The sequence below is a fragment of the Argopecten irradians genome, chromosome 3, assembly GCF_041381155.1.
Source record: "Argopecten irradians isolate NY chromosome 3, Ai_NY, whole genome shotgun sequence".
Classification (NCBI taxonomy): domain Eukaryota; kingdom Metazoa; phylum Mollusca; class Bivalvia; order Pectinida; family Pectinidae; genus Argopecten; species Argopecten irradians.
Genome location: NC_091136.1, coordinates 43,441,815 through 43,466,868, shown reverse-complemented (window position 1 = coordinate 43,466,868; position 25,054 = coordinate 43,441,815). Strand labels below are relative to the sequence as shown.

The 25,054-nt window shown below is 37.3% G+C and overlaps 2 protein-coding genes across 12 annotated transcripts in view; both read left to right on the top strand.

Annotated features, from left to right (window-relative positions):
• The window catches only part of LOC138318695 (ninein-like protein), a 73,121-nt gene that overhangs the window by 25,163 nt on the left and 22,904 nt on the right, over positions 1-25,054 (top strand). For 9 of the 11 annotated variants that reach the window (XM_069261310.1, XM_069261308.1, XM_069261314.1 and 6 more), the window contains 9 exons: positions 15,943-16,045; positions 16,541-16,710; positions 17,030-17,295; positions 17,488-17,560; positions 18,739-18,881; positions 19,183-19,323; positions 19,769-19,801; positions 23,510-23,684; positions 24,898-25,014. In XM_069261310.1, coding sequence (XP_069117411.1) covers positions 15,943-16,045; positions 16,541-16,710; positions 17,030-17,295; positions 17,488-17,560; positions 18,739-18,881; positions 19,183-19,323; positions 19,769-19,801; positions 23,510-23,684; positions 24,898-25,014 — 1,221 coding nt within the window. The remainder of the gene's footprint in view (positions 1-15,942; positions 16,046-16,540; positions 16,711-17,029; positions 17,296-17,487; positions 17,561-18,738; positions 18,882-19,182; positions 19,324-19,768; positions 19,802-23,509; positions 23,685-24,897; positions 25,015-25,054) is intronic. The other 2 variants (XM_069261315.1, XM_069261318.1) reach the window with 1 other exon arrangement.
• Positions 967-5,202, top strand: LOC138318696 (galactosylceramide sulfotransferase-like). Its single transcript, XM_069261319.1, has one exon. The coding sequence runs from the start codon at positions 1,868-1,870 to the stop codon at positions 3,275-3,277; it is 1,410 nt and encodes a 469-aa protein (XP_069117420.1). The 5' UTR covers positions 967-1,867; the 3' UTR covers positions 3,278-5,202.

Genomic DNA, 25,054 nt, shown 5'->3' with positions numbered 1-25,054 from the left:
TTTATCAAGTTATGAAAAATGAGATTTTGCTCCTTAGAATACAATATTGGTGTGACCATAGTTGTAAATATCTATGGGGAGATAATTTGTTATTTTCTACCAGAGAACACACTGTTGGTATTACAAAGTTGTAAATATCTATAAGGGGAGATAATATAATATTTTTGACCAGAGATACACTGTTGTTATTACAAAGTTGTAAATATCTATAAGGGGAGATAATATAATATTTTTGACCAGAGATACACTGTTGTTATTACAAAGTTGTAAATATCTATAAGGGGAGATAATATAATATTTTTGACCAGAGATACACTGTTGTTATGACCAAAGTTAGAAGTATCTAAGGTAAGATAATTTGTTGTTTTTGACCAGAGAATATTCTATTAATATGGCCAAAGTCAAAAATATCTATAAGGGGAGATAATTTGTATTTGACTTGGGAATGCACTGTTGGTATGACCAAAGTTAGAAGTATCTAATGGCAGAGAATTTGTTATTTTTGCCCAGATACTCATTTGGTATGGCCAAAGGGGGAAATATCTATAAGGGAAGATAGTTTGCTATTTTTGACATTGATACATTATTGGTATGACCAAAGTCAAAACTATCTAAAGGGAGATAATTGAGCATTAAACTGCTTTCTTGAGAGATTTATGGTCCTATAGTTCCCGCAGGATTACAGACAAATCAAAAAACACTTGTAAAGATCTCTCTGAAAAAAGTTGAAGTCAAGGAATTTACTTAGATTAAGAAATGTTGAGCAAGCATATAAATAGAAATAAGTTATGATTTGCTTATACAAAAGTTTGCCTAAGTATAGTGTTACAGTCTTATAATAAGGAGCTAAATACCTGTAACAGTAGTGTACAATGTGTCCTTATACCTGTACTTATATCTATCGTATAAATAAACCTTTAGTTTAATGTTCACGATCGTTATCTACTGCGACAATCAATCTGGGACCCTATACATATAGGCTTAGGTTACCCATGATCCCACCGCTGTTACAGACGGCCATTGCACTACAGGTGTGTATTGACTTACCTGTTCAGGTGAGAGGAAGCATGTAAATTGAGGTCAGGTGGGAAAACGAAAGTAGACATTTGTGTATGTGTACCTGCTGCAGGACGTGTTTGTGTTTATGATGTTTACAGTGAGGAAGACGTTTAACATCTAGAGGATTTTACATTGAAATGTGTAGTATCTATGTGGATATGTTACCTGGAGGAACATTCATTATCTATTGTGCCTGTAGACAATACAATTACCTCTCACAGAGATAAGGAAGAGTAATATACATGTATGGACTAAAAGTTTGTATAGGACTGTCACTCAACATGACGTTTACTAAGTCCCACATATGTTTTAACACAAATACATGTACATGCTTATCACTATAGCGTGTGACACAGGTAAAACCTGATCAGTTCTTTGTTATGACCTTTTGTTGGAATCAATAGAACAATTAACACAGCTTTCTTTCTTTGAATATATAAATCAAAATTACTCATATGTTACCTATTGTCAGCTGTGACCACAGATTTCTGATGGAGACAGACAATGCTGAAATCAATATACACCGTACATATGCCTTGAAGTGGCCCATCATGTAAAAGGCTGTGAGATGTCTGGGACAGACATATGAATTTGATGTGTCAATGATAACATTTAATTTTAGATTGTATCTATATCCTACCACAAATTATGCTGCAACACAATAACACATCTTTACCTGAGCAGAGGAAACTGACTGATGTTTATATTCAAGAGTAGATTTCTTATGAAGTTTGCTGAAATAATAGTGTGAAGTGCGTTTTTATTTAAGGAGAAGTTTTTGGACATATATACAAGTTAATACCTCATTATGTCTCTGTCTAAGGACCTACAAGCCTTTTACCTGCAGTGTACATGCAGTCGATCATCGCGACGGTTCTGTACCTATAAGATCATACCTCTAGTCTTCCTACTCTGCTTATGTCTAATACTGGCTGTACTGATTCTTCATCTGACTGTGGTTTTGGAGGCAGAGGAATCATCAAACAACATGAAAGAGGCAATAGGAGAGGTGGAAACGGAGAAAAAGGATGAGGATGCTGGGAATATTGAAGAAGTGATCAAACTTGAGAGTTTGAAGGACGAAGCTAAAAAAGTGTTTGATAATAGACCGCCTGAACTAGTAAATAATCGTGACTGTCAGGTTCACAATTTTGTGTTTATAAAGTGTATGAAATGTGCGACGGAGACTATGGGCACAATTTTAAGAAGATATGCTCTCAAAAACAAGCTGAGCGTTCTGTTACCTCGGGGAATCAACATCTACCTAGGATGGCCTTACATGATGGAGCCTTCTGACTATCGTCCGTCTAGTAGCTCTAGTGGAAACAGATATTACAATTGTCTTATAGAACATGCCATTTACAATGCCTCTGTGATGAAATCTCTATTTCCACATCAGACCAGATTTATATCTATCATACGAGAACCGTGGTCACATTTCAAATCTACATTTCATTATTTTAACATGCAGAAGTTGGCACATATCGTGTCAGACACTCCGTTATCAACATATCTACAGGATATAGATACTTACGAGAAAATTTATAAAAGTCCGGAGGCAGCTTCTCACAGGTACTGTATCCCGGATGGCTTCTCTGTGACAAAGAATCTCATGTCTCACTGTTTAGGAATGAAAACTGGATTCCCTGAAGGTACTGCGGATATCAGTAAGAACACCAGAGCCGTACAAGACTTTCTCAACTGGACAGAAAATGAATTCGCTCTTGTCATGATTGCAGAATACTTCCATGAATCTTTGATTCTTCTCAAACGCATGATGTGTTGGACAATGAAAGATATAATCTACAAACGAGTTAATTCGGCAAAATACCAGTACGAGGAAAATGATGGTGATCGAGCAATCCATGAACGATGGAGTCGTGCCGATTATCAGCTCTACAATTTCTTTAATGAATCTTTCTGGGAGAAAGTTATATATCAGGGCAAAACTTTTAATCAAGAAGTTCAAGCTTTTACTAAAATTCAAAATGCTGTTAACGTGTTTTGCAATTTTTCAGTCGCAACTGGTAAAATTGAACCAATGTTTAATATGACAAAGACAGTTTTAACAATTCCAACAACGAAATTTAGCTTAGGTTTTACATTCACTGCTGAGGAATGTGAGCTTCTCAACTCTGATCTGTTGTCTGCCCTCAAGGAACAACATGAGGAACACATGAAATACGAGGATAAAGACCCGCCCAAACGGACATGCTGATCTCAGGCTGTATAATAAGCCAGTTGTCTGCCCTTGTGAAGTCATCATCAGTTCTAGAGAATTTCAAAGAAAAGTCCAAAGACTCATGAATATTATGCTTCCAATTATTTGAAATGACCATATTTACAGTAGTCACAAGAATTTATACCTCTCAGACCATGACATCTTAAGTCAGTGACATTAATTTACAGACCCTTTGTCATTGACGGATTTGTAAATAATATATAAGAGTTTTCTTGCCAAAATAATATGCACTAACTACCTTTTCAATGCCATGTTTAACATACATGTACATAGTGCATTTTTCAACTTGTAAGTATGTTAATAATTGAATTTAGATATTTTTATTGTATATGTACCACCCCAAAATGAACAACTTTGTAAGGCATGAGCAGTTGTCTCCCCTGCACTATGAGTACTAACTGTGCATATAACTTTAATTTCTTGCCATACTCCCCTATCACTGTTACCTTGTTTTGTTAAAATGTCTTATTTTATATTATTTGATATTTTATTCATCTCTCTATATGTATGTATACAATGGTATACATGTATCTCTATACAATACCATTACATTTCACTCGTACAATGAAGATTTATCTCCCTATTTAGTCACAAGAATTTACCTCTCAGACCATGACATTTAAAGTCAGTAACATTGCTTTACAGACAAAGGTAACCTTTGTCAATGTCTGATTTGTAAATAATATATGAGTTTTCTTGCTAAAATTATATGCGCTAGCTACCTTTTCAATATAATATTTATACATACATGTACATGGGGCATTTTCAACGTGTAAGTATGGTAATTATTTCATTTATATATGTACCACCCTAAAAGGAAAAACTTTGTAAGGCATGAGCAGTTACTTCCCCTTCACTATGAGTACTAACTGTGCATATAACTTTAATTTCTTACCAATTAGAATGCATACATATAGGGTTTTACTCCCCTCTCTAATGTAAAAGTCACAGGCTGTTTACATAAACCAGCAGACATCAGATAACTGTTGCATTGATTTGTTAAAATGTCTATTTAATATTATTTGATATCTTATTCATATATTGATTTTTCTCTCTATATCAAGTACCTATACAATACCATTAATTTACTCATACAGTAAAGATTTATCTCCCTTTTGCTGTAGGAATTTATGTTTATTTTTGTTTGATAGTTTTTAACCTCTGGTCTATATTGAAAGTTTGTTTACTTGAGAAGAGAATCTGTGTACTCTTATTCAGATTTGAATATTTTGTAGCTTAAATGGTTTGATTTTTAGATTCAGTTTTGTCTTTCATTGCATTAGCTTTAATTGAAACATTGGTTGAAAATCAATGCTTCTATAAGCCTGTTTTGTAAAAAAACTTGTAATTTGAAACTCAACATCATCAATCGAAAAGACATTGTAGTTCAAATGTAGGAGTACAGTGTACTATTTATGATATCAAAGTAATACCATATTCCTAGTGTCTATATTTTTATTTTTTAAGAATATATAAAAAAACATTTTCTTGTATCATTTTCATTTGCATCAAGCTAGCATTTGATGTTTCAAAAAATAGTTTTAAAAGATTTGAATCATTTTTGCCATAATTTCAAGCAGGCCAACGATTACCGGTATTTTGAAAATGCTAGAAATTAATGTAATTTGATGTGATTTGATAATGTTTGCAAAATGTTTGCTAGAATCTTTGATGTGCTGATAACGTTTGTGCCAAATGATATGAGATGTGAATGAATGTTCAATAAAACATTTTACAGTGATATCTAATGTTGTTATTTACCCGTAAGAATTGCATTACTGCACAAAAAGCTTGAGGACTTAGATAGTGTGTATGTATCCCTGAAGTTAAAATCCCTAGATAGTGTGTATATATCCCTGAAGTTAAAATCCCTAGATAGTGTGTATATATCCCTGAAGTTAAAATCCCTAGAATAAATCCCTAGATAGTGTGTATATATCCCTGAAGTTAAAATCCCTAGATAGTGTGTATATATCCCTGAAGTTAAAATCCCTAGATAGTGTGTATATATCCCTGAAGTTAAAATCCCTAGATAGTGTGTATATATCCCTGAAGTTAAAATCCCTAGATAGTGTGTATATATCCCTGAAGTTAAAATCCCTAGATAGTGTGTATATATCCCTGAAGTTAAAATCCCTAGATAGTGTGTATATATCCCTGAAGTTAAAATCCCTAGATAGTGTGTATATATCCCTGAAGTTAAAATCCCTAGATAGTGTGTATATATCCCTGAAGTTAAAATCCCTGGATGGTGTGTATATATCCCTGAAGTTAAAATCCCTAGATGGTGTGTATATATCCCTGAAGTTAAAATCCCTAGATGGTGTGTATATATCCCTGAAGTTAAAATCCCTAGATGGTGTGTATATATCCCTGATGTTAAAATCCCTAGATGGTGTGTATATATCCCTGAAGTTAAAATCCCTGGATGGTGTGTATATATCCCTGAAGTTAAAATCCCTAGATGGTGTGTGTATATATCCCTGAAGTTAAAATCCCTAGATAGTGTGTATATATCCCTGAAGTTAAAATCCCTAGATGGTGTGTATATATCCCTGAAGTTAAAATCCCTAGATGGTGTGTATATATCCCTGAAGTTAAAATCCCTAGATAGTGTGTATATATCCCTGAAGTTAAAATCCCTAGATGGTGTGTATATATCCCTGAAGTTAAAATCCCTAGATGGTGTGTATATATCCCTGAAGTTAAAATCCCTAGATGGTGTGTATATATCCCTGAAGTTAAAATCCCTAGATGGTGTGTATATATCCCTGAAGTTAAAATCCCTAGATGGTGTGTATATATCCCTGAAGTTAAAATCCCTAGATGGTGTGTATATATCCCTGAAGTTAAAATCCCTGTTGTTTAACATCCTTCCACCAGTGTTAATTATAATATATAATTTAGAATTGAGGTATATGCCACTAAATAACTACAGTTTTACAGAATACTCAAGGTGATATTCTTTGAAAGTGATTCACAAAAAGATTCACAGAAGGTTCTGTGCAGACTGGGCTCAGATTTACTTTAAAGTGTCTGTTCCTACTAAGTATGCTGTTTGTTTATGACTTGTTTATGGTCTGTATAATGTAATTATAGGTAAAAGTATTGTTGGTTGGTTAAAGTGTTTAAAGATAATATTTACTGGTACTCTACTCAAGTCTACATCCCTCATCCTCATCATACGACGGAGTTGTTAGATAAAAGTGTTTTGAGGTATGTTTCAGTGAGATAGCACTATAAAATCAGCATCAGATTCATGCTATCACAGGGAGACATACATAGATGTACTACAGTCTCCCAATAAACAACTTAGATACACTCGCGCATGTCATGTACAAGGGAGACAACCCCTCTAATGTCCTTATTTGTTGAGGTCAAACAACCTACATTGGTCACCCAAGTAGCCTGACTTATCCAGAACACTCGGATCCGTAAAAGAGTTGATTACAGTACAAATGAAACATTTTCCTTTTAATGGTGGGAAGCTCATCTTTTTTTGGTAGATAATATTTTCTATGGAAAAAAGCATGTTCAAAATCTTTGTTCAGAACTTATAATTCAATATAGCCTTGATAGACTGATATTTGACTGGAATGATACCAAGCTTAAGTTCATGTAAGGTTAACATGGATTTGAAAGGTAGAAACTGGCATGGGTCTGAGCTTCAAAAGCTCAGTACTACAACTTAAGTTGTGATTATTAAGGAAGGTAGTTAGAGAAGTGTTTTTCGTGAATGGTGGTAACTCACATTATTATAGTTCTATAGATATCCTTAGGAAGATTCACAGCCCAGAAAAAACCCCAACAATATTACAGATCACATAATGGCTTCAATACAGATCAGAGCAGGAATCTACCAATTTCTAGTTTGGAACATCATTATTCAGACACACCTTTCTCTGGTTATACAATATCTTTATGTTAGACATTTGATCATATAACTGGTAAAAGCATATACTACAGAAGTTTTGTCAGTAAAACAAACTACACGATATTGTAGTTCGGTTCATCTGTACTTCATGCTGGTAACATTGAAATACTCCTTATTAAATTGTTTCTGTCTGGCAGGGAGCCCATTAGTTTTAATTCTTGGTAAAAGTTCTTGCAGAACAAATTCATTGTCCTGAAAACTACACTTGAGTTTATATTTTGGCCACTAAGATTAATATACCTGGTAGCAATGGACAAATATGGTACCAGCATTGTCTTACTGCCATTGATCCAATGACCATCCATTTCCTTTCAAGGACCCTGGTGCCTGAAACCCTGCTGTATACATTTTGTAAGAGGCCCAAATTCAAAACACATTATAAGAGCAGAAAACATCCATGAGAAAGATAATGACATATACTATGTATTTAAAGATTTAATATATCATATATAGATAGTAACATGTGTCTTTTCTGATTCCATGTTTGGCCCCTAACTTAACACATTTCCTAATTTTGTAAGACCATTGCTGGATACTTTATAATCATCAGTTTGATATTTGTGTAGACCTTCAGTGATCAATTATGTAAAGATAATATAAAGTTTGTAGCTGTTGTCAAATTTGAGTCCATTATCACCTCACCGCATGTTTATATTTTACAGTATAATAATATTGATCTTATAAACAGATGTCCTGTGGTGTCTTATCTAAAACATGCTGATTTGATTTCTGTTGTTAATGATTCCTCATGGTATCTATCAAAACACCAATGATTTAATGCTTTTTTTATCAAATAATTGATATATTGATTACAAAATATAATCATACATGTGTATAGAACAAATTTGACAACCAAGAACATGAATTTTGTCTGTCATTTAGTTTGATCAGTGTCAACAAAACTTGTCAAACTTTAGGATATGTACCATCGGTGCTGGTGGCCTGAGGTATGTTTAAATAACTTGATATAATATATTGCACACCTGAGCCAAGAGACAATAGGCAGTATGTCTACACCCGATTCCTATTAAATACCTGTGAAGTTAAGTCGTTGAATGGCTTTTATGATTTATCCTGCCAGCTACTTAAATATCACAGAGGTGTATCCACACTTTCCCTGTGTGGTATCCTTGTTGTACCAAGACAGTGTATCCACACTTTCCCTGTGTGGTATATCCTTGTTGTACTCAGACAGGTGTATCCACACTTTCCCTGTGTGGTATCCTTGTTGTATCTCAGACAGGTGTATCACACTTTCCCTGTGTGGTATCCTTGTTGTATCCCAGACCAGGTGTATCCACACTTTCCCCTGTGTGTGAGTATCCTTGTTGTACCCAGACAGGTGTATCCACCACTTTCCCTGTGGTGGTTTCCTTGTTGTACTCAGACAGGTGTATCCACACTTTCCCTGTGTGGTATCTTGTTGTACCCAGACAGGTGTATCCACACTTTCCCTGTGTGGTATCCTTGTTGTACCCAGACAGGTGTATCCACACTTTCCCTGTGTGGTATCCTTGTTGTACCCAGACAGGTGTATCCACACTTTCCTGTGTGTGGTATCCTTGTTGTACCCAGACAGGTGTATCCACACTTTCCCTGTGTGGTATCCTTGTTGTACCCAGACAGGTGTATCCACACTTTCCCTGTGTGTGGTATCCTTGTTGTGCTCAGACAGGTGTAATCCACACTTTTCCCCTGTGTGGTATCCTTGTTGTACTCAGACAGGTGTATCCCACACTTTCCCTGTGTGTGGTATCCCTTGTTGTACCCAGGACAGGTATTATCCACACTTTCCCTGTGTGGTATCCTTGTTGTGCTCAGACAGGTGTATCCACACTTTCCCTGTGTGGTATCCTTGTTGTACCCCAGACAGTGTATCCACACTTTCCCTGTGTGGTATCCTTGTTGTACCCAGACAGGTGTATCCACACTTTCCCTGTGTGGGGTATCCTTGTTGTACCCAGACAGGTGTATCCACACTTTTCCTGTGTGTGGTATCCTTGTTGTACCCAGACAGGTGTATCCACACTTTCCCTGTGTGTGGTATCCTTGTTGTACCAAGACAGGTGTATCCACACGCTTTCCCTGTGTGTGTATCCTTGTTGTTTACAGACAGGTGTATCCACACTTTCCCTGTGTGGTATCCTTGTTGTACCCAGACAGGTGTATCCACACTTTCAACTGTGTGTGTATATTCTTGTTGTACCAGACAGGTGTATCCACACTTTCCCTGTGTGGGTATCCTTGTTGTACCCAGACAGGTGTATCCACACTTTCCCTGTGTGCTCAGGTATTTCCTTGTTGTACCCAGACAGGTTGTATCCACACTTTCCCTGTGTGGTATCCTTGTTGTACCCAGACAGTGTATCCACACTTTCCCTGTGTGGTATCCTTGTTGTACCCAGACAGGTGTATCCACACTTTCCCTGTGTGTGTATATCCTTGTTGTACCCAGACAGGTGTATCCACACTTTCCCTGTGTGGTATCCTTGTTGTACCCAGACAGGTGTATCCACACTTTCCCTGTGTGGTATCCTTGTTGTACCCAGACAGGTGTATCCACACTTTCCCTGTGTGTGTATCCTTGTTGTACCCAGACAGGTGTATCCACACTTTCCCTGTGTGTGGTATCCTTGTTGTACCCAGACAGGTGTATCCACACTTTCCCTGTGTGTGGTATCCTTGTTGTACCCAGACAGGTGTATCCACACTTTCCCTGTGTGGTATCCTTGTTGTACCCAGACAGGTGTATCCACACTTTCCCTGTGTGTGGTATCCTTGTTGTACCCAGACAGGTGTATCCACACTTTCCCTGTGTGTGGTATCCTTGTTGTACCCAGACAGGTGTATCCACACTTTCCCTGTGTGGTATCCTTGTTGTACCCAGACAGGTGTATCCACACTTTCCCTGTGTGTGGTATCCTTGTTGTACCCAGACAGGTGTATCCACACTTTCCCTGTGTGTGGTATCCTTGTTGTACCCAGACAGGTGTATCCACACTTTCCCTGTGTGGTATCCTTGTTGTACCAGACAGGTGTATCCACACTTTCCCTGTGTGTGTATCCTTGTTGTACCCAGACAGGTGTATCCACACTTTCCCTGTGTGTGGTATCCTTGTTGTACCCAGACAGGTGTATCCACACTTTCCCTGTGTGTTGTATCCTTGTTGTACCCAGACAGGTGTATCCAAACTTTTCCTGTGTGTGATATCCTTGTTGTACTCAGACAGGTGTATCCACACTTTCCCTTTGTGGTATCCTTGTTGTACCCAGACAGGTGTATCCACACTTTCCCTGTGTGTGGTATCCTTGTTGTACCCAGACAGGTGTATCCACACTTTCCCTGTGTGGTATCCTTGTTGTACCCAGACAGGTGTATCCACACTTTCCCTGTGTGTGGTATCCTTGTTGTACCCAGACAGGTGTATCCACACTTTCCCTGTGTGTGGTATCCTTGTTGTACCCAGACAGGTGTATCCACACTTTCCCTGTGTGTGGTATCATTGTTGTACCCAGACAGGTGTATCTACACTTTCACTGTGTGTGTTATTCTTGTTGTACCCAGACAGGTGTATCCACACTTTCACTGTGTGTGGTATCCTTGTTGTACCCAGACAGGTGTATCCACTCTTTCCCTGTGTGTGGTATCCTTGTTGTACCCAGACAGGTGTATCCACACTTTCCCTGTGTGTGGTATCCTTGTTACCAAGACAGGTGTATCCACGCTTTCCCTGTGTGTGGTATCTACTTGTTGTACCAGACAGGTGTATCCACACTTTCCCTGTGTGTGGTATCCTTGTTGTACCCAGACAGGTGTATCCACACTTTCCCTGTGTGTATCCTTGTTGTACCCAGACAGGTGTATCCACACTTTCCCTGTGTGGTATCCTTGTTGTACCCAGACAGGTGTATCCACACTTTCCCTGTGTGTGGTATCCTTGTTGTACCCAGACAGGTGTATCCACACTTTCCCTGTGTGTGGTATCCTTGTTGTACCAGACAGGTGTATCCACACTTTCCCTGTGTGTGGTATCCTTGTTGTACCCAGACAGGTGTATCCACACTTTCCCTGTGTGTGGTATCCTTGTTGTACCAGACAGGTGTATCCACACTTTCCTGTGTGGTATCCTTGTTGTACCCAGACAGGTGTATCCACACTTTCCCTGTGTGTGGTATCCTTGTTGTACCCAGACAGGTGTATCCACACTTTCCCTGTGTGTGGTATCCTTGTTGTACCCAGACAGGTGTATCCACACTTTCCCTGTGTGTGGTATCCTTGTTGTACCCAGACAGGTGTATCCACACTTTCCCTGTGTGTGGTATCCTTGTTGTACCCAGACAGGTGTATCCACACTTTCCCTGTGTGTGGTATCCTTGTTGTACCCAGACAGGTGTATCCACACTTTCCCTGTGTGTGGTATCCTTGTTGTACCCAGACAGGTGTATCCACACTTTCCCTGTGTGTGGTATCCTTGTTGTACCCAGACAGGTGTATCCACACTTTCACTGTGTGTGGTATCCTTGTTGTACCCAGACAGGTGTATCCACACTTTCCCTGTGTGTGGTATCCTTGTTGTACCCAGACAGGTGTATCCACACTTTCCCTGTGTGTGGTATCCTTGTTGTACCCAGACAGGTGTATCCACACTTTCCCTGTGTGTATCCTTGTTGTACCCAGACAGGTGTATCCACACTTTCCCTGTGTGTGGTATCCTTGTTGTACCCAGACAGGTGTATCCACACTTTCCCTGTGTGTGGTATCCTTGTTGTACCCAGACAGGTGTATCCACACTTTCCCTGTGTGTGGTATCCTTGTTGTACTCAGACAGGTGTATCCACACTTTCCCTGTGTGGTATCCTTGTTGTACCCAGACAGGTGTATCCACACTTTCCCTGTGTGGTATCCTTGTTGTACCCAGACAGGTGTATCCACACTTTCCCTGTGTGTGGTATCCTTGTTGTACCCAGACAGGTGTATCCACACTTTCCCTGTGTGGTATCCTTGGTATCCTTGTTGTACCCAGACAGGTGTATCCACTGGTATCCTTGTTGTATCCAGACAGTGTATCCACCTTTGTACCTGTGTGATCTTGTGTACCCAGACAGGTGTATCCACACTTCTGGTGGATCTTTCCCAGGTGTGTGTGGTATCCTTGTTGTACCCAGACAGGTGTATCCACACTTTCCCTGTGTGTAGTATCCTTGTTGTACCCAGACAGGTGTGTCCACACTTTCCCTGTGTGTGATATCCTTGTTGTACTCAGACAGGTGTATCCACACTTTCCCTGTGTGTGGTATCCTTGTTGTACCCAGACAGGTGTGTCCACACTTTCCCTGTGTGGTATCCTTGTTGTACTCAGACAGGTGTGTCCACACTTTCCCTGTGTGTGGTATCCTTGTTGTACTCAGACAGGTGTATCCACACTTTCCCTGTGTGTGGTATCCTTGTTGTACCCAGACAGGTGTATCCACACTTTCCCTGTGTGTGGTATCCTTGATGTATCCAGACAGGTGTATCCACACTTTCCCTGTGTGATATTCTTGTTGTACCCAGACAGGTGTATCCACACTTTCCCTGTGTGTGGTATCCTTGTTGTACCCAGACAGGTGTATCCACACTTTCCCTGTGTGTGGTATCCTTGTTGTACCCAGACAGGTGTATCCACACTTTCCCTGTGTGTGGTATCCTTGTTGTACCCAGACAGGTGTATCCACACTTTCCCTGTGTGTGGTATCCTTGTTGTACCCAGACAGGTGTATCCACACTTTCCCTGTGTGGTATCCTTGTTGTACTCAGACAGGTGTATCCACACTTTCCCTGTGTGTGGTATCCTTGTTGTACTCAGACAGGTGTATCCACACTTTCCCTGTGTGGTATCCTTGTTTCCCTGTATGGTATTCTTGTACACCCTTAACAGATGCTTTATTTTCTTATGAACTATATTTTTTGTACACTTTTGAATTAAACATTTGACTGTTTTATTCTAAGAGTAGTTCTTTGTTTTTTGGTAGACTCCCCATCATTAGTTTTTTTTCAGTTTCTACACATTCAGTGTGTCCTCTGTATTTTGGCCCTAGAAGGTTAATCATGTGTCCCAACGATCATACAGTGTATGTCTTCAGATTTTTTTTTTTTTTTTTTTTTAATTTATAAATGTCTGTTTTTGTGTAAAAGAATGAAATTTATAGATATTTGCTTTCAAGTTTGATACAAGACATTTTGAATCCAGAAGTGTACAATGATGGAATCATGTTGTCAGCAGATGGTATTGTATGTAAATTCATACCTACATGTCAAAAGAATGAAGCACAATGGGTTCACCCTGACCACCCCAATACTGCTAACTTATCAATATATCTAATATAGTGGGTATATACACAGATATTGTTGAATGGTTATGTACCTTTTAGAATTTGATGAATGTATCCTGTCTAATAGACATTATGCATTAATTGTAAATGTAAAAAGATACTTCTTGCTGTCTCTAAAATTCAATGCAACACTACGTTCCGAGCTTTTTATGTACAGGACATACATATGTATTTGACAGTCAGAACAACAGCAAGTGATTTATATCCTTATTCACTTTGATCTGTGAACTGTCACTTTATCCAAGATACTCTTAATCTTTACAGTGTGTCACAACTTCCATATTAGACAATATTTTCATTTGTATTGAATTTTCAGGAGTAAATTTGGACTGCTACTGTATTTGTGATGTGGCATCTTGTCAGTGGTTACAGAATCTTAAGACCGATTCCATACAATTATTGTTAAGCCATTTACCTGAGGCTGAAGTTGATTAACTTGAAAGAAAAAACAAAAAAAATAATAACTTTGAGTGAAGCATTTGACTATAGGCTAGTCGTGTTTTCCAATTCTTCAGGAAAGCCCCATAAGAAGAGGGAATTTTAAAAGATGTCCCTGTTTGAGGCATACAGAGTTGTTGCCCTTTAGTTGTTCACGCTTGTAGGTCTGAATATGAGGTCTTGCAATGTACCATGCCTTGTCAAATGGAATTAATTAAGCAACAGCCAACCCCTAAATTCTGTAAAGTGTGAGATGTATTGTTTTAGTAAACCTGTTAATTTTTTTCCTTTGTTCTATGTAGGTCAGGTTGTGTATATTTCACGTCTCATTACTCGACCGATATTAAATTCTGATGTCTGATTGCATACCTGTTATTAGAGAATCAATGTTCTTATCTTTAATCCAAATCCAATGTGGACAAGGTTGCCGCAAATATGTTAAAAATCTTTTTGAATTCAGGTTTAGGTTATTTGTAAATTCAGTCATATCTGATATGGCTGTTATGTTACAATGTTGATAATATAATACGCCTATTATGATGTATTATATGTTCAATATTCTCTATTGAGACTTAGTCAGTTTAGGTCACAATATACAGAACTTGTATTGGCATTTTATCTGTAATTTATAATACCTTGACGTGTGGTAAAACAAAGCCAGTGTAAAGAAAAACATTTGTACAGTATTTAAATATTAATGAATATTCCATGCAAAAGAAAAGCATTTACAGCAATGCATTTTGTTTTTGGTATTTGTGCTTCAGAACTAATTTCATGAAACCAAAACTGCTGTTGTGTTTATTTGAATTTACTCTACAGTTTGGCGTAGTTCCTGTTTCTGCCAGACAATATAGAAATTTTCATTGTTAGATTTATCTGAATAAAGGAATTTTGTTTGTGTGTGCATTACATGTATAATGTTTGTGAGAAAACAGTATTATTTTAGCCTGTGTTGACATTTTGTCGGGGAAAACTTTGAGGTGTATATACACAGTCAAACATGTAATGAAGAGTAAAAATGTGGTCATTAAAATCAGATCAGCTTGGTGAACATCAATCAGGTGCAATTGTATGGTTCAATACAGGAATTTTTGTATCACCCCTGGAAGCATCGATTGTTACATTTTTAATCTAATGGTATTTAGGTTTACGTTTTGCTTCCAATAAACCTGAGTGTCCCGAACGACCATGGAGGGATCGACTTACAGTAAGGACAGATTAACATGACAATAAGCTTATTTTGTGGAGTGAAATATGTCTCCATCCAGTAATCACTTGTGTGATATGTCTAAAGTGAAGAGATTTTATACATTCTTGTTGTGTTCCCGACTTACATGTAGTGATCATCAACATAACTTGACAGACATTTTGACCCTTCTATCTACTGAGATATCAAAGGATATCCCTGGTGTCCATCCTTTCTTCTACTTTTCTGCCTCTCAGGCCATTTATTGTCCATCAACAATTGCATAAAGTTCTGTGGCTATTTTCTATCATTCAGGGATGATTAGGTATAAATAATCATATAAATTAGAAACATATTAATTAATTTTGTTAAAATGTTGGGTTGCATTGTCGTAGCAGCTAGGTGTTGCAGCACATTATCATCAGCCCTTCACCTCTTGGTTAATTCAAGTTCAAAAGCTATGTTGGGCAGTTACCAGGTACTGACCCTAAGGTTGGTGGTTTTTCTCTGGGTTGGTTTTTGGCATTCCTCCATCACCTGAACCTGGGACATCCTTAAATGACCCTTTCTGGTAAAGATGACATATCTACAGCTAAAAAAAAAAAAACTAAAAATGTTCTCAAATGTTTATGTATTTTTTGTTTATATAATTTTGTGATAGGTATTGTTAAGTGGAAGCCTGATGTTTTTTGTTGTTTTTATGTATTAAAGGATGATGGCTCTAGGTCGTTACGACGGAGCAAGGGAGACAATCCATTACGGGAGTCGGCATCATCACTGTCGGAGGAAGAAAGAGAAATGTTTGAGGCAGAAGGTATGTACAATTATTGGACTGACGGACTAGGACAAGTTTGGTGTGTATCCTTGATTATTTGAGGATGACTTATGATGTAAACATCTTTGTTAGTTCTAGCTCCTCTATGAGGAGGGGACTAGGTTTGTGTCAGTCCTTCTGCACACTGAAATTTTGTACTTGGTGTATGCATGGTTCCACCGTGAAACTCATGTGTACCGAAAACAGGTAACTGTGACCAATGTTTTTATCTTTGAACTCTTAAGAAAATTAAAGGCTTTTGGAACTGTTTCTTCTATATTCTAAAGAATTGACAATTCATGATTTGTGTTGTCTAAGTAAGGGGAGAATCTCTGGGACCTACATTTGATCTTTCACTTCAATTTTAGAAAAAGATCCCATTGTCCTGGGTCTCTATGACAATAAGGCACTAGCTGGTGAAGGTAATACCACTTTTAAAATGCCACATTCAATTTGTCAAATTACAAATAAAAATTTTATGTTTGCATGTGATAGGTCAGCTGAACTTGAACATGTGTGAGTTGGAGCAGACCCAGGAGCTGACAGAAGAGGACTACCTACGCAATATCTGGCAGACCCTGGGGGTGGGGCAGCGGGGCTATATAACCCTGTCTGACCTAGCTACCGTGTGTGACCATATCGGCATGGACGAAATGAATGACGATGTACGTCAGCTTCACCACAAGTTTTGATTTGCATTGTGTCTCCTTTATCTGCTAGTTTGTCAGCAGTTTCTTAATTACGTATAAATTATTGTTTAAATTTTAAAGTACATTTGTTCTTTGATACAGTGAAACCTTGTTAACTCAACATAAGTCAAAGAACCTAGCTGTTTAATGCTGTTCCTAACCAAACTTTCACACACTTATTATTTATTTGAAAACTTGCATGGATATCAAAGCCCTGCCTACAAAATGTTGTAACAATTTTAAGGCTGAATGAAGTATCCAAGTATTTTGCTGATTAATAATATGATATTTTCAGGAACTACAGCAGCTGTTTGATAAACTGGACTCTGATGCGGATGGAAAAGTAAGCTTTAACGAGTTCCTACATGGCCTGCAGCACAGTGCACCAGCCTGTCCCCCCACCCCCAGGTCTCTTGGTACCCCTACCCCCAGGACACACTCCGCCCAGAAGAAAATCAAAGTGATGGCATCAGCCAGTGCGGAGGAGAGACTGACGCCATCAATTGTTTTAGGGACAGGTGTCTCTGGGATATTTACCACACTAGACCCAAGTAATACAGGGTAGGTACGGCAGTAATATCAACAATTGAAATGAAGAATTTCTTCAAAAAATCAAATTAACATGTCAGGAAAAGATAGTGTTATGAACAGAAGATTTTATTGCATTTGTCATTTGTCAAATAATTGTGGTTTAACATGCATTTTAATGGCTGATGACTGTTGTAATGATGTATTTTTGGTATATTATTACAGGTTTGCCATGCCAGACAACATCATCGACTTGTGGGAGAAATACAATGTAACCAATGGAGCTGATATCCTTTTGGTAGGGACTTTGTGTTGTCTCCTTTAAATTCATACAATAACTTGATACAGAACAATGCTTCCCATTTAAGTATAACTAAAAGGAAAATGATAATGTCACTATACCTAAAACAGGACCTTGTTGTTCAAAAGGTGATTTGACTAATCTAAAGTTTTAACAACAACTTTCAAATCAAGATAGAAGAATGTCTGTTGGACTAATTCTACAAATTTTATAAGGTTTTCTTTACCTACTGGCTGATTTTAAAGAAGATATAATTACTGGTTTCACAGGAAATGAAGATGAAAATTTCACTAATCATGCGGTTAAGCTAATCATCTTTTGAACAACTGGGCCCAGGCTGATTGCTACTCAAATGAAGTGCCATGCACACTAGTACAACAACCGAATTGAAACTAATTTTTATCCCCCGCCCAACGAAGTTGTTCCGTAACTATGGAAACATTGCTGAAAATATCATGGTAAATGTTACTTTGCAAAACTCCACCCATCTTTGTGTATATAGTCTAATATAAATGTCAAGGCTGTATACCTGATTCAACAATTGCAGCCCCGCTCTACTTGAATTATACTCCATCTTTCTTAAGCTCAACTTCCTTTCTCCTGTTTTTTTTCATACACATAAGTCTCCACAATCAAACTTACTTCAGCTTTGATATCTCCATTGGCAGGGGATCTGAATGACTATGTCCTTGTTTTTCATACACATAAGTCTCCACAATCAAACTTACTTCAGCTTTGTCATCTTCATTGGCGGGGGATCTGAATGACTATGTCCTTGTTTTTCATACACATAAGTCTCCACAATCAAACTTACTTCAGCTTTGATATCTCCATTGGCAGGGGATCTGAATGACTATGTCCTTGTTTTTCATACACATAAGTCTCCACAATCAAACTTACTTCAGCTTTGATATCTCCATTGGCAGGGGATCTGAATGACTATGTCCTTGTTTTTCATACACATAAGTCTCCACAATCAAACTTACTTCAGCTTTGTCATCTTCATTGGCGAGGGATCTGAATGACTATGTCCTTGTAAATGCTTAATACAGGATTAAAAATCAAGGTGTTAAATTATTAAACAGTGTATAATTCTTATGTTTTTCATCATCTTTATTTGTGTATAAGAATAAAAATGTGAACCTTTAAAAAAAGCATACAATTTCAAATTCCAGGCTTTAGGATTTGACCTGAACACCAAGATCAGTTTGTCAGAACTGTCATCGTACTTGGAGCAGGAACTCATCAACTGTGACGACCAGAATGCTGTGTACCAGGCAGCGCTCTCCTCCTACCAACAGGAGATCAGACATCTCAAGTAAGACATATATTCTTTTCTCTAGAATATAGATATCGGGATTAGAAATAAAGATGTAATGCATCATACCGTGTAAATCAAATTGTGTTGTACCTGATCATATATTTTGAACATATATGTACCATAAGAGTTATTGAGAACTGTGTCCTGTGGAGTTAATTTGAAGGGTTATTATGTTTCTTGAAACATATTGTACTTTTAGTTATATGAGAAATATCAATTGTGTATGTCAGAATGGGATGTTTTAATTGATATACTCATTATATACCTAAATCTAAATTCAGTCTGCTTTATCATTTAGGTCAACTCTGGAACAGTTTAACTGGGAGACAGAAAAGTTGAAACAAGACTTGACCGAGGCCAATCTTAGGAATACCAAATTAGCCAAGGAGGTGGATGAACGTCATGCCCACATGGAACAGAGTACGGAGAGGAAACTTCTGTAAGTCATAACAAACTTGTCAGTCTCCTAAAGTGAAGCAATTAGTTAATTGTTGCTAAAAAATTCTAGTAAAGCTTTGTTCAAATGGATAATTAACAAATTAACTTCTCTAGTTTAAATTAGGAGGATCAAAAATTTTAATTTACAAATAAAAGTATCTGTTATTTTCAGTTATTTTGATGATTTTGAGTTATGAATTAATTCACACATTTTTTTTAGGCAAAATTTAAAGCAGAAAATTAAAAAAAATATATTGATGGTTAAGTGGTGGGTCTCATAAAACAATTAATTGATTAATAGTTTGATCATAGTTAGGAACAAGAGGGGAAGTAACTCTTCCTTGTGGTAAAAAAACTTGCAGAAGGTGAAGAGGGGAGATAACCCTTTCAGCCTTATTACAAATGTTACATTCAAGAGTATGTGTTTTACCTTTAATGCACCTCAGTAAGATACTAATTGAGATTAAGAAAACATATCTGTGAGTATTTGTAACTCTATATCATATTTCTTCAGGGCTTTGTGGAGAACTTTAATTTATTTTGGCTAAGGGCATTATTATTATAAATACCATTGTTTGGGCTCGTGGATTTAAATTGCATGCTTTAGAAAATGTAGTTTTAACCTTGATGGGTGTGGTGTATCTTACAAAAAACTATGAATTAAAAACAATTACTGGATATTTTTTTTATATTAAAGTTTGATATTGGATTGTTTGTCATAAGAGTTTTGCCATTGAGCACTGCAGACAGTATTCAAAATCTCATTCAGTAATCCAAAGAATGCCTGTAAACAATAGGAAAGTTTGTTGTGGTGAAACTTGTATGGGTTATTTGAAATAAACCCAAATGTTAAACCATGATATTCTAAGAAGATTTACTAAAGGTCTTTGATTTAAATTGTTTCTCATAAATCTCTCCTGACCCTATATAGAAATGTCAATTTAATGAGAGCGGTCTTATCTTTAAAAGTCCAGGTGTCAATACAGAATGTCTTACCTGTACGTATCTGACGAGGATGTATCTCTAATGTTAATGGTTTAATGGCACAATAATTGTACTCTGTCTGACGAGTAAACATAAATAAAGCCATGTAGGTAGATGTTGACACAATGTTGGGTGGTTATCATAGCACCATGTGTCTCAGAAAGGTGGTGGCCACAGGTGAGAATTTCTCGATACTGTAGAATAATGATATAATGGCTATGTTCTGTGATTTCATGTTAATCTTAGCTAATTAGACTGAAAAACTAGTTACCAGTGTAGTACCTGTTTAGATCTAACTCTCGGACTAATAATGATGGATTTTACTCAATGACTAGAAATAATTTTGATGATATGAAAATGGGTCTAGTACATTCAGTAATTCAAAAATGGTTATCAAGAACTAGGTATATAAAGTTGAATGCCGTTGCATTTTCAGGATCTTTGCACTTATGTATCTATTTATAATAATGAATTGATTTTGGTTGCTGGTATTATCTGACCTTTCCCATGGCAGGGTCCCAAAATTGCATTGGTTTCTTGATCTCTGATACCTATAGACTATGACAACCTAGCATTATAAGCTATCCTGTCATCTCCTAACTTGGTATCCTAACTTTTACCCTGGTCTTTTTCTCCAATAAGGCTTTACAACACAGGTCATTGATTTATACTTAACTTAGAACCTCAGCTGGAAGTTGTAATTGATACTATTCTGTCTTTACTTATTACAGAGATATCTGCCCTTGTGGGTGGGTAGTGATTGTGACATTGTTTGTTTGTGAATGAATATCATGGATGCAAAATATGACATTGTTCTCACAAATATGTGATGTAACAGTCACTACCAACACACAAGGGCAGATAACTCTAATAATGTGTTATCAAAATGTATGATATTTGTTTTTGTTGTTTCTCTACTGAGGTTTAATGTATGCATGCAGCCTACTGGTGTTTGGGGTTTGTTCTCAGCCAATCCATTATCATTTAATACAATCATTATACCCCAACCCCCGTATACAGGTTGTATGTCTGTAGTCACAACAATTGACCAACTACTTCTCCTAAATAACTGGAGGGATTTCAATGAAACTTGGTTGCAATAATCCTTATACAGTGTGTAATATATATCTGAACATGATACCTTCATCTTTTTCAGATTTATAATGTGTAAAATTGGGCCATCCGGCCTGGATAACAGTTCACTTACATTTGTAGAATTTCATTTTCATTTACATATAGAAAAGTTATTTCAAACAATCAACACTATATGTTTCATGTGAAAGAAGTGTATGTATACAAATGTATACATCCAAATATTCAAAAAGAGCAAGTGAAAGCATGGTTTTGTAACATTTTATTGGTTATGTGAAAAGGCAAAAGAAAGCTACCAAGTATTTCACAAAGTTCATCAATATACATAAATCACATTTCAAAATTCAAATTTCATTCAAATCCACAAACCATATTCATAAGATATAGAAGTGAATCGAATATAAAGTATGGAAGACACTTTTAATCATAAGTAATGATCTTATTCATTATTTAAATTTTTTGTCTTCAATATATATGTTAAGTACTACTCAAAGATGTATATTTAAGTTGATCAGGAATCTGACACTTTTACCCATATATATGTATTGTAATTTACGTCTCTCCATTCAATAAAGTCTTTCATGATTGATGACATAGATTAAAAAAAGCAGGAACATGATCATGCTGGAACATTGACCTTAAAATAGGTTAAAGGACTTTCTTATACCTCCGTCACTCCTAAGTAAATGTATATATTTGAGGTTGGTAAAGTTTGTGTATACATGTATTACTTACCCTGTCTTTATAGAGATGTATTTGTTCCTGTTAGAATACAATTATAGGTGAGATGTAAATTTACTGTGTATTTGAGAATAAAGCCTGAGAATGCATATAAGATATGAGTATGGTACCTAAATGATTTACCTGTGGTATAAGATATGAGTATGGTACCTTAATGATTTACCTGTGGTATAGGATATGAGTATGGTACCTTAATGACTTACCTGTGGTATAGGATATGAGTATGGTACCTTAATGACTTACCTGTGGTATAGGATATGAGTATGGTACCTTAATGATTTACCTGTGGTATAGGATATGAGTATGGTACCTTAATGACTTACCTGTGGTATAAGATATGAGTATGGTACCTTAATGACTTACCTGTGGTATAGGATATGAGTATGGTACCTTAATGACTTACCTGTGGTATAGGATATGAGTATGGTACCTTAATGATTTACCTGTGGTATAGGATATGAGTATGGTACCTTAATGACTTACCTGTGGTATAGGATATGAGTATGGTACCTTAATGACTTACCTGTGGTATAGGATATGAGTATGGTACCTTAATGATTTACCTGTGGTATAGGATATGAGTATGGTACCTTAATGACTTACCTGTGGTATAGGATATGAGTATGGTACCTTAATGACTTACCTGTGGTATAAGATATGAGTATGGTACCTTAATGATTTACCTGTGGTATAGGATATGAGTATGGTACCTTAATGACTTACCTGTGGTATAAGATATGAGTATGGTACCTTAATGACTTACCTGTGGTATAGGATATGAGTATGGTATGGTACCTTATAATGACTTACCTGTGGTATAAGATATGAGTATGGTACCTTAATGATTTACCTGTGGTATAGGATATGAGTATGGTACCTTAATGATTTACCTGTGGTATAAGATATGAGTATGGTACCTTAATGACTTACCTGTGGTATAGGATATGAGTATGGTACCTTATAATGACTTACCTGTGGTATAGGATATGAGTATGGTACCTTAATGACTTACCTGTGGTATAGGATATGAGTATGGTACCTTAATGACTTACCTGTGGTATGGGATATGAGTATGGTACCTTAATGACTTATCTGTGGTATAGGATATGAGTATGGTACCTTAATGACTTATTTGTGGTATAGGATATGAGTATGATACCTTAATGACTTACTGTGGTATGGGATATGAGTATGGTACCTTCATGATTTACCTGTGGTATAGGATATGAGTATGGTACCTTAATGACTTACCTGTGGTATAGGATATGAGTATGGTACCTTAATGACTTATCTGTGGTATGGGATATGAGTATGGTACCCTAATGACTTACTTGTTGTACCCTGACACACCTGTGTGATTTGATTGACAGGACAGTAGAGAAGAAGTACCAGGAACAAGTAAAGATGTTACAGAATGAGTTAGAACAGGAGAGAGAACAGTACAGTACACAGGCTGTCACACAGAAAACGGTCCTCGAGGGCGAGATGGAACAGCTGAGGCATGAAGACAGGAAGCTTAGGGAGAGCTTAGCTCAGGCTCAGAAGGTAAGGACGTCAACAAGCTTAGTTCAAACTAAGGGTTGGGGGAGCTTAGCTCAGGCTCAGAAGGTAAAGACAAACAAGCTTAGCTCAAATCAAGGACTGGGGAGAGCTTAGCCCAGGCTCAGAAGGTAAGGACGTCAACAAGCTTAGTTCAAACTAAGGGTTGGGAGAGCTTAGCTCAGGATCAGAAGGTAAGGGCTTAAACAAGCTTAGCTAAAAATTAAGGGTTGGGAGAGCTTAGCTCAGGCTAAGAAGGTAAGGACTTCAACAAGCGTAGTTCAAAACTAAGGGTTGGGAGAGCTTAGCTCAGGCTCAGAAGGTAAAGACAAACAAGCTTAGCTCAAATTAAGGACCTGAGAGAGCTTAGCTCAGGCTCAGAAGGTAAAGACAAACAAGCTTAGTTCAAACTAAGGTTTGGGAGAGCTTAGCTCAGCTTCAGAAGGTAAAGACAAACAAGCTTAGCTCAAATCAAGGGGCTGGAAGAGCTTAGCTCAGGCCTAGAAGGTAAGGGCTTAAACAATCTTAGCTCAAAACTAAGGGTTGGGGGAATTTGTAGCTAAGGCTCAGACAGTAAGGGCTTAAATAAGCTTAGCACTAAACTAGGGCCTAGGGGATCTTTGCTCAGACTGTAGGGTTTGTGGTCCAGGGAGCTTTGCTGGAGTTGTAAATATAAGAGCCTAGGTAAGCTTATCTTGGACTAAGCATTTGAAAGCTTAGACAAGCTGAGGTAAAGTATCAGTGGCTTGGAAGATCATGGAGTTAGGCTTTGGATCTAATTCAGACAAAAGATACAGGTTTGAAGGAGCTTATAGTCAAGTCTTAGAGGCAAAATTAAGTCTAAGACAAGCTCCAAAAGTAGTTTTTTAGAGAGGTTATCATCATTTACACTAAGGGTTAGGGTTTCACTTGTATGCAACTTCCAATGAGGAGGCAAACCTCAGGCAATGCATTGTTGTTGCAAAAGTGTTGAGGTAAATTTAGACTGCAAATAGTTTTAAACATGTGGACCAGATAAGTAATATTGAAATACAGCACAGGCTACAAGCTGACATCTCAGTTAGCATAGGCTTGAGTGATATTTACAAACATTTCATTGAGCTGTCAAGTTGTTTGTCCCTAACTTGAAGGTAAACAGCTATTGGAGTGAGAAAGGTTGACATTTACTTGGTAGTAGTAAGACCAAGCCTGAAACAATGGTGTATTTTTGTTTATTTAGGAGATTGAAAGATTGGAAAGAGACCTCATTGAATCAGTGGAGAAGCGTACGGACATTCAAAAGCATAATTCACGTCTCCAAAAGGAACTACAATCTGTCAGTGACCTCCAGAGGAAGGTAACTCTTCTTTTTATGACTGTATTTTTTGCTTATTTTA

Excerpts from the sequence above, each read along its gene's own strand:
- LOC138318696 (XM_069261319.1), top strand. The coding sequence starts at position 1,868 with ATGTCTCTGTCTAAGGACCTACAAGCCTTTTACCTGCAGTGTACATGC.